The sequence below is a fragment of the Salmo trutta genome, chromosome 4 (genome assembly GCF_901001165.1).
Source record: "Salmo trutta chromosome 4, fSalTru1.1, whole genome shotgun sequence".
In the NCBI taxonomy this organism is placed as follows: Eukaryota; Metazoa; Chordata; class Actinopteri; order Salmoniformes; family Salmonidae; genus Salmo; species Salmo trutta.
The window spans coordinates 147,454-157,453 of record NC_042960.1 but is presented as its reverse complement, the minus strand read 5'-3'; the positions used below and the strand labels follow the sequence as shown (position 1 = coordinate 157,453).

The following is a 10,000-nucleotide window of genomic DNA, read 5'->3' as shown; positions in this document are numbered from 1 at the left end:
AATGCTCAATTTATGAACGTACAATCTGACAATGCTCTGAATTTACGAACGCACAGAGCACACTCTGGCACTCTAGATTGAATTTAAGAACACACCTTTAATAAAATGGGTGGATGAAAATAACTGCAGATATCGCCTAAAGGGCAACTTCAATCAAATATGACCATTGATATACAACACACAATGAGAGAGATGCCAAGAAAACTGGCAGCCCTTTCACCATCACAAGCAGCCTGACACAGACACACACACACACACACACACACACACACACACACACACACACACACACACACACACACACACACACACACACACACACAACCCCCACTACCTTCTCCTCCATGAAGCTCTTGATGAGCACCAGTTTCTGGAAGGCCCCCAGCCTCTGATCCCAGTGACCCCTGACCCCGTCTGCCTGCTCCTTCTCTTCTTCAGACATCTCCTCTGAGTAGGGAGGCAGCTGGGAGTCAGACACGTAGCCCTGCCAGTTTTCTGGGTTGATACACACTTCCAGACGACCTGGGAACACACACTCCAATATTCTTCTACTTCTGTAGCTAGGCAGAGAGTGAATTCAGAAACATTGTAAAAGGGGCTCCATTGACAACATTAGCAGATTATAAAGTAGTGGTAATCTCTAGGTTATTTTAGCTGTGTTACTACTCTACCTAGTGGAAATCTCTGGGTTATTTTAGCTGTGTGTTACCACTCTACCTAGTGGAAATATCTAGGTTACTTTAGCTGTTTTACTACTCTACCGAGTGGTAATCTCTGGGTTATTTTAGCTGTGTTACTACTCTACCTAGTTTTATAGAGATGGGTGTCTAGGTTATTTTAACTGTGTGAAAACTCTACCTTGTTTTATAGAGATGGGTGTCTAGGTTATTTTAGCTGTGTTACTACTCTACCTAGTTTTATAGAGATGGGTGTCTAGGTTATTTTAGCTGTGTTACTACTCTACCTAGTTTTATAGAGATGGGTGCCTAGGTTATTTTAGCTGAGTGTTACTCTACCTAGTTTTATTGTGATGGGTCTCTAGGTTATTTTAGCTGTGTTACTACTCTACCTAGTTTTATAGAGATGGGTGTCTAGGTTATTTTAGCTGTGTTACTACACTACCTAGTTTTATTGTGATGGGTGTCTACATTATTTTAGCTGTGTTATTACTCTACCTAGTTTTATAGAGATGGGCCCCTGGGTTATTTTAGCTGTGTTACTACTCTACCTAGTTTTATAGAGATGGGTCTCTAGGTTATTTTAGCTGTGTTACTACTCTACCTAGTGTTATAGAGATGGGTCTCTATGTTATTTTAGCTGTGTTACTACTCTACCTAGTTTTATAGAGATGGGTCTCTAGGTTATTTTAGCTGTGTTACTACTCTATCTAGTTTTATAGAGATGGGTGTCTAGGTTATTTTAGCTGTGTTACTACTCTACATAGTTTTATAGAGATGGGTGTCTACGTTATTTTAGCTGTGTTACTACTCTACCTAGTTTCATAGTGATGGGTGTCTAGGTTATTTTAGCTGTGTTACTACTCTACCTAGTGTTATAGAGATCGGTGTCTAGGTTATTTTAGCTGTGTTACTACTCTACATAGTTTTATAGAGATGGGTGTCTACGTTATTTTAGCTGTGTTACTACTCTACCTAGTTTTATAGAGATGGGTGTCTAGGTTATTTTAGCTGTGTTACTACTCTACCTAGTTTTATAGAGATGGGTGTCTAGGTTATTTTAGCTGTGTTACTACTCTACCTAGTTTTATAGAGATGGGTGTCTAGGTTATTTTAGCTGTGTTACTACACTACCTAGTTTTATAGAGATGGGTGTCTAGGTTATTTTAGCTGTGTTACTACTCTACCTAGTTTTATAGAGATGGGTGTCTAGGTTATTTTAGCTGAGTGTTACTCTACCTAGTTTTATTGTGATGGGTGTCTAGGTTATTTTAGCTGAGTGTTACTCTACCTAGTTTTATAGAGATGGGTCTCTATGTTATTTTAGCTGTGTTACTACTCTACCTAGTTTTATAGAGATGGGTGTCTAGGTTATTTTAGCTGTGTTACTACTCTACCTAGTTTTATAGAGATGGGTGTCTATGTTATTTTAGCTGTGTTACTACTCTACCTAGTTTTATAGAGATGGGTGTCTAGGTTATTTTAGCTGTGTTACTACACTACCTAGTTTTATAGAGATGGGTGTCTAGGTTATTTTAGCTGTGTTACTACACTACCTAGTTTTATTGTGATGGGTGTCTACATTATTTTAGCTGAGTGTTACTCTACCTAGTTTTAGAGATGGGCCCCTGGGTTATTTTAGCTGTGTTACTACTCTACCTAGTTTTATAGAGATGGGTGCCTAGGTTATTTTAGCTGTGTTACTACTCTACCTTGTTTTATAGAGATGGGTCTCTATGTTATTTTAGCTGAGTGTTACTCTACCTAGTGTTATAGAGATGGGTGTCTAGGTTATTTTAGCTGTGTTACTACTCTACCTAGTTTTATAGAGATGGGTGCCTAGGTTATTTTAGCTGTGTTACTACTCTACCTAGTTTTATAGAGATGGGTCTCTAGGTTATTTTAGCTGTGTTACTACTCTACCTAGTTTTATAGAGATGGGTGTCTACGTTATTTTAGCTGTGTTACTACACTACCTAGTTTTATTGTGATAGGTCTCTATGTTATTTTAGCTGTGTTACTACTCTACCTAGTTTCATAGAGATGGGTGTCTAGGTTATTTTAGCTGTGTTACTACTCTACCTAGTTTTATAGAGATGGGTGTCTAGGTTATTTTAGCTGTGTTACTACACTACCTAGTTTTATAGAGATGGGTGTCTAGGTTATTTTAGCTGTGTTACTACTCTACCTAGTTTTATAGTGATGGGTGTGGCGGTGATCTCTCTCTTGATGCCGTTGAAGCAGGGCAGAGTATCCTCCAGCTCACAGCATGTCTGCCAGGTAAACTCTGCTAGCCATGGCACGTCAGGCCTCTCTGGATGATCCTGATGGGGGAGAGGGAGGGAGCGAGAGAGAGCCAGGGGGTGGGAGGAAGAGAGAAGGAGTGGTGCGGCAAAGGAAAAAATGATAGAGTGTTGGAGATGGATAGAGGGATGCAGAACGCGAGGGAGGAATGTAGAGAGAGGGGAGAGGGATGGAGGAAGGGAGAGGAGAGGAGGAAGGGAGAGGAGAGGAGGAAGGGAGAGGGTATAAAAGATAAGAGAAGTGGAGTGGACAGAGAAGCGAATGGATAGATAGAGAGGGGGTGTGGAGAGGAGACAGAAGAGAATGATAGATAGAGGGGGGGTGTGGAGAGGAGACAGAAGAGGAGGGGAGGACAAGGGGACATTGGGTATTATGTGGAGAACCGAGGTGATGGATGGAGAGAAGATGAGGTGGGGGGGTGAAAAGAAGATAAGCAGGGGAGGACGGAGGAGGAGCAGGACATATTTTTTAATGAGAATCGTCCCCCAGTGGTTTAGGGTCCCAGTTTCAGACAAAGCGGCCATCTTTCCCCTGCTTAAATAACGACATATAGAGACAGACTAAACCGCCCATTAGATATAGAGTCATTGAATAATACATTCAGCAATCCACTCTTATCAGAACTCTTCTAGAAACCCTGCTCTAGAGAAAGATTACGAAGACCGTGTCCCAACACACTGTTCTCAGGCTAGTTTAGTGTGTGGTACACCTTATGGTTAGAGTTAGAATTGGGGAGGGTTAGCTGATCCTAGATCTGTCTCTCTGGAGACAGGTAGGTCATTGATTACACACAGACACATGGGGAGATCAGTATTCTACACACAGTCACGGGTTAGAGGGGACTCTCCCCGTCTGTTTCTCTCTCTTGCAAAGCGAGAAAGAGGCTGACAAGCCCTCTGGTATACAGACACTCTTAATTAGGAGATTTAAAATGATGCATTCCTAATGGACTGAGTAAAGACTGCTGAGGGATAGAAGAAGTGGGAATCATTGTCTGGCTCAAGACATATCTTCATATTAGGGAAAGATCCCAGACAGCCCTGCCATAGACCAGTGACAATTTACAGTTTATCAACATTTATGTTGTGCTGCATATTACAACAAACCTGAGCCCTCTTTCTGGTTTGGGTGTGAACAGTAATATGATTAAATAAGGGGCTGAAATATAAACTCTATGATTGGTAAAGGGCTTGAAATTCTTCCTGTGATTTGCTAAGAGCTCACATATCTATCCTTTTTGACTGGTTTAGAGTGGACACTAGTTGCATTTAATTGGCTGACAGTGGACAATAGTCCCATTTGATTGGCTGATGGGCCCGTCAATCAACCTGACTACCTTGTCAAGGGGGGGGCGCTCCTCGCAGGAAGTGCTGCCACTCTGCGTCAGAGACCTCGCCATGCTGGCGCATGATGTCCACACAAAGCATGAAGCTGTAATAAAAAAAATATGAATCATCATGAATATATTTGTATAGCCCATTTGATACCCAGAATGCAGCTTAAAGAAAAGGTCAAACCCCCTTTACCTGTAGATGGTCTTGTGCTGCTCAAACAGGCCACGGGATACGTTGGTGTAGCTGGTGAGCAGGGTCTGGTCCAGGAGGATCTGCAGTCGCTCCTCCAGAACACTGCTCTTCTCTGATATCTCTATGGTGGAGTTAAAGAGCTACAGGGGAGGGGAATCAGGGAGAGCAGGGGAGAGGGAGGAAGGTGGGGAGTGGATGGGGAAGAGGTGATCAGGGGAGAGAGAGAGGGAGGAGAGGGAGGGAGGAAGGTGGGGAGGAGATGGGGAAGAGGTGATCAGGGGAGAGAGAGAGAGAGGGAGGAGAGGGAGGGAGGAAGGTGGGGAGGAGATGGGGAAGAGGTGATCAGGGGAGAGAGAGAGAGAGAGAGAGGGAGGGAGAGGGAGGGAGGAAGGTGGGGAGGAGATGGGGAAGAGGTGATCAGGGGAGAGAGAGAGAGAGAGGGAGGAAGAGGGAGGAAGGTGGGGAGGAGATGATCAGGGGAGAGAGAGGGAGAGGGAGGAGAGGGAGGGAGGAAGGTGGGGAGGAGATGGGGAAGAGATGATCAGGGGAGAGAGAGAGGGAGGAGATGGGGAAGAGATGATCAGGGGAGAGAGAGAGGGAGGAGATGGGGAAGAGATGATCAGGGGAGAGAGAGAGGGAGGAGATGGGGAAGAGATGATCAGGGGAGAGAGAGAGAGAGGGAGGGGGTGATTGGGGAGACGTGAAGATGAGAAAGTCAACTCCAGAGGGAAAAAGCCCCACTGTGAATGTTGCTGATACACTATGACACAAAGGGAAAAACAACATTGCTGATTTATGAAGGTCAGAGAACCAATCATTCTCGACCACAGTGACAGGAAGGTCACCTGTTTGAAGTACTTGAGGGAGAACTGGTACATGGGGTCTATCTCAGAGAGGCTGGCGATGACAAAGTACATGACGGAGCCTCGTGTGGCCACGGGCCGGTAGCGCTCCCTGGCCGCGTTGATCATCAGCTCTGTCGCCTCCGCCTCCTCCAAACGATGCTTAATGGCCTCTGACGTCACCTGGAGAGAGGGAGCGAGAGAGAGAGAGAGAGAGAGAGAGAGAGAGAGAGAGAGAGAGAGAGAGCGAGAGAGGAAGGCAGAAAGAAAGGGAAACCGACACAAAGACATTTGAGGGACAGGAAGAACACAAACTAGGCCTACAGAAAGATGGTTAGAAAGTCGACCACACCTGAGAGTTCGACAATCCTACTGTCTACCCCCATGACCCCACAATGACCCCTGACCTTTGACTCCTGCAGGGTCTGCACCAGCTCCTCATTGTCCAGGATGTTTCCCTTGGAGTTGAAGAGCAGTTTGAGGATGCGGTCCTCGATGGCCTTCAGCTGGTTGCGGTCGGCGTTGATCCTCACAATCAGCTGGTTCCTCTGTTCCTCAAGGTCAGGACGCTCCAGACGAACCACGTCACTGTGAGGGGAGAGAGAGAAGGAACGCAAGTCAACCACTCGGTCATACCACACACACAGTCTGAACCCCTTTAATGAGGAGAGCGAGAGTCAGAGGGGACAATAGTTGTGTTGTCTACCTGAGAAGCTGGTCCTCCAGACCAGACTTGGTCACAGTGAAGTTGATGATGGTCACTTTGATACACACCTAGAAAACAGGTGGGTGAACTCCACACATCAACAACCAATCAAATCAGACCAACTACTAATCATAACACACTAACCAGTATGAGCTTCAACAAACGTCCACTCCAATTATTAATGAATCCTGGCAGCTGTCTCTGTATGTTAGACTATCTATCTGTGACAGCTGTGTCCAGACTGTAAGCTGTGTGTTAGACTATCTATCTGTGACAGCTGTGTCCAGACTGTAAGCTGTGTGTTAGAGTATCTATCTGTGACAGCTGTGTCCAGACTGTAAGCTGTGTGTTAGACTATCTATCTGTGACAGCTGTGTCCAGACTGTAAGCTGTGTGTTAGACCATCTATCTGTGACAGCTGTGTCCAGACTGTAAGCTGTGTGTTAGACTATCTATCTGTGACAGCTGTGTCCAGACTGTAAGCTGTGTGTTAGACTATCTATCTGTAACAGCTGTGTCCAGACTGTAAGCTGTGTGTTAGACCATCTATCTGTGACAGCTGTGTCCAGACTGTAAGCTGTGTGTTAGACCATCTATCTGTGACAGCTGTGTCCAGACTGTAAGCTGTGTGTTAGACTATCTATCTGTGACAGCTGTGTCCAGACTGTAAGCTGTGTGTTAGACTATCTATCTGTAACAGCTGTGTCCAGACTGTAAGCTGTGTGTTAGACCATCTATCTGTGACAGCTGTGTCCAGACTGTAAGCTGTGTGTTAGACTATCTATCTGTGACAGCTGTGTCCAGACTGTAAGCTGTGTGTTAGAGTATCTATCTGTGTCCAGACTGTAAGCTGTGTGTTAGAGTATCTATCTGTGACAGCTGTGTCCAGACTGTAAGCTGTGTGTTAGACTATCTATCTGTGACAGCTGTGTCCAGCTGTGTGTTTAAAGGGAGTTGGCTGACTGACTGATTGTGCTTTGCTGGGCCCGGGGAATAGGGCTGAGACTAGCACCGGCCCTGTGTTGTGGGGCTGAAGAGGGCTGGAGCAGGCTGATAGGGCCTTCAAATGACAGAAGGCGCTGCACCCGTAGGCTGGGTGAACTAAGGGGCATGGCTGTCTGGCAGGTGGGCAAGGCTCTTCACAGCAACCACCCATCATCATGGCCTGTGCCAGGCTGACAGCGCCCTGTGTGAGCCAACTGCTTACAGTGTTCCTAGTGCCAACGTTTGGCATGGAGAGAGAGAGGGCAGGGTGTGTGTGTGTGAGCGTCTAATGTGGTTATTTTATGTTTTTTTGTGTGGGTGAGAAACAGGTGAGAAACCAGACGCTTTACTAACCTACAGTTAGTCTAAACATGTATGTATTCCTTTCAATTGGTCGGCATTGGTTTTGACAAACTAGAAAGGAAATACCAATTATTCGGAATAAATTGCTCTGGGGTTAAATGACGGGGCCTTTGATTGTAGAGCTGTTCATTTAGACTGTGGATAAACTACATCGACATTGAAATTCCATTAAAGGCATCTGGTATTGATGCAAAGCAAACATGATCCATGTGGTATTGATGCAACGCAAACACGACCCAGGCCATATTAATACAGACTGAAATGGACTGCATTCCAAAACTACTGGGTAGAATAAATCACTAGCCAGTCAGGCTTTTTACCAGTGTTTGGCTGAAGGCTGGTGCTAATTTCAGGTTGTTTGACCCACCTCAGGCAGGTAGTGGGGGTTGGCCATCTTGGTGGTCATGTAGAACCTGAATTTCTTGTTGTAGTCAATGTCGGAGTCTCCGAGGCGAATGAGGGTGCGGCCGCCCGCCACAAACGTCTGCTTCAGCAGGATGGGCTCCAGAGCCGGGTCCACAGTCTCCTTCAGCTACTCACACACAACCAGGACACAAAACGGACGTCCCGCTGGTCAGTTTTACCATTCTTCCTATTCCAAGTCAACTCACTCAGGTCTCTTTGCTAACTCTAGACCCAAAATGGAGGTTAGAACTGTCCCCCGAGACTAATCTCCATGGTGAATCTTGACCCACAATGGCTGCCATAGTACTGACCTCCTCCAGCAGTACGGGCATGCCCATGCGGATGGCGTTCTCCAGGGTTCGCAGGAAACCAGAGTCAGTCAGCTTGATCACCTTCAGACCGTTCTTGGTCTCCTTGGAACGGATCCAACGGTTGGCCTGGAGACGGACCAGACACAGTTGTATAAAGCATTTTAAATGAGGGATTATTTGTTTTGTTTCAGGTAGGTTGTGATTGTGTAGCTAAACCATCTCAATGCCCACAAGGGACAGAACTTCCATATTGTCCCTTTAAAAGTATACATGTGACACCATTTGAGGGGTCATGAAAATTCCTCTCATACCAGAAAGGTCACTATATTGCCCATGACACAGGTGTCAAACTCATTCCACGAAGGACCGAGTGTCTGCAGGTTTTCGCTCATCTCTTGTACTTGATTGATGAATTAAGGTCACTAATTAGTAAGGAACTCCACACACCTGGTCATTTAGGTCTAAATTAAATGAAAAAACTATAACCTGCAGACACCAGGCCCTTCATGGAATGAGTTTGACACCCCTGGTGATTCATGAACCCGACAGGTCAGAATCATTCTCGTCGACATGAATGAAAACTGACAAACAGAAATGCACTACATTTGAGTCAGTCGACAGACAAGCCATGTGTGTGTGAGTCTATTTGTGTGCGTTTGAGATGGTCTGCGCCAGCTGAACAATGAAGTGTCCCCATGCTAGGCTGTCAGCAAGCCTCCCTGCCTGCTTAACTCCCTGCCTCTCCCCATCTCCATCACGGCCTGTGCATGGCAGACAGAAACCAGTCAACAGACCGCTCCCTGGGGCAGCGGCCCAAAGAAAGAGAGAAGGAGAAAGAAACAAAAGATGACAGGGAGCAACATAAGAGGTGTCAGGGGACTGGAGCTAAGAGTCAAACTACAGAGTGGCCAAGCGCATGGAGTGAGTGTGTGTGTGTGGTGTGTGTGTGTGTGTGTGTGTGTGTGTGTGTGTGTGTGTGTGTGTGTGGGTGTGTGTGTGTGGTGTGATTACAACACAGAGAGAGTGGGAATAGTCTTAGTGTCTCAGGGCTGTTGTCTCCGTGGTGATAAGGGAATAGTGTTAGAATGTCAGGGCTGTTGTCTCCTGTTGTTGCCTTGTTCCAGGCTGGGTGGGGTCTGGGAATGGAGTCAGGGTTTGTTCCAGGCTGGGTGGGGTCTGGGAATGGAGTCAGGGTTTGTTCCAGGCTGGGTGGGGTCTGGGAATGGAGTCAGGGTTTGTTCCAGGCTGGGTGGGGTCTGGGAATGGAGTCAGGGTTTGTTCCAGGCTGGGTGGGGTCTGGGAATGGAGTCAGGGTTTGTTCCAGGCTGGGTGGGGTCTGGGAATGGAGTCAGGGTTTGTTCCAGGCTGGGGTCTGGGAATGGAGTCAGGGTTTGTTCCAGGCTGGGAATGGGAGTCAGGGTTTGTTCCAGGCTGGGGTCTGGGAATGGAGTCAGGGTTTGTTCCAGGCTGGGGTCTGGGAATGGAGTCAGGGTTTGTTCCAGGCTGGGGTCTGGGAATGGAGTCAGGGTTTGTTCCAGGATGGGGGCTGGGAATGGGAGTCAGGGTTTGTTCCAGGCTGGGGTCTGGGAATGGAGTCAGGGTTTGTTCCAGGCTGGGGTCTGGGAATGGGAGTCAGGGTTTGTTCCAGGCTGGGGTCTGGGAATGGAGTCAGGGTTTGTTCCAGGCTGGGAATGGGAGTCAGGGTTTGTTCCAGGCTGGGGGCTGGGAATGGGAGTCAGGGTTTGTTCCAGGCTGGGGGCTGGGAATGGGAGTCAGGGTTTGTTCCAGGCTGGGGGCTGGGAATGGGAGTCAGGGTTTGAGCCACAACACAACTGTTATTATAGCAGATGTAGCCACAGAAAAATAACTTTGGTCATCAAAG

General features: G+C 46.7%; 1 protein-coding gene across 1 annotated transcript in view; it reads right to left on the bottom strand.

The window, feature by feature from the left end:
- LOC115191569 (dynein heavy chain 6, axonemal-like) overlaps nucleotides 1–10,000 on the bottom strand; it is a 123,999-nt gene that overhangs the window by 27,140 nt on the left and 86,859 nt on the right. Inside the window, 9 exon segments of the mRNA XM_029749361.1 lie at nucleotides 335–522; nucleotides 2,866–3,001; nucleotides 4,310–4,412; nucleotides 4,508–4,647; nucleotides 5,353–5,532; nucleotides 5,757–5,937; nucleotides 6,056–6,123; nucleotides 7,770–7,934; nucleotides 8,119–8,244. Coding sequence (XP_029605221.1) covers nucleotides 335–522; nucleotides 2,866–3,001; nucleotides 4,310–4,412; nucleotides 4,508–4,647; nucleotides 5,353–5,532; nucleotides 5,757–5,937; nucleotides 6,056–6,123; nucleotides 7,770–7,934; nucleotides 8,119–8,244 — 1,287 coding nt within the window.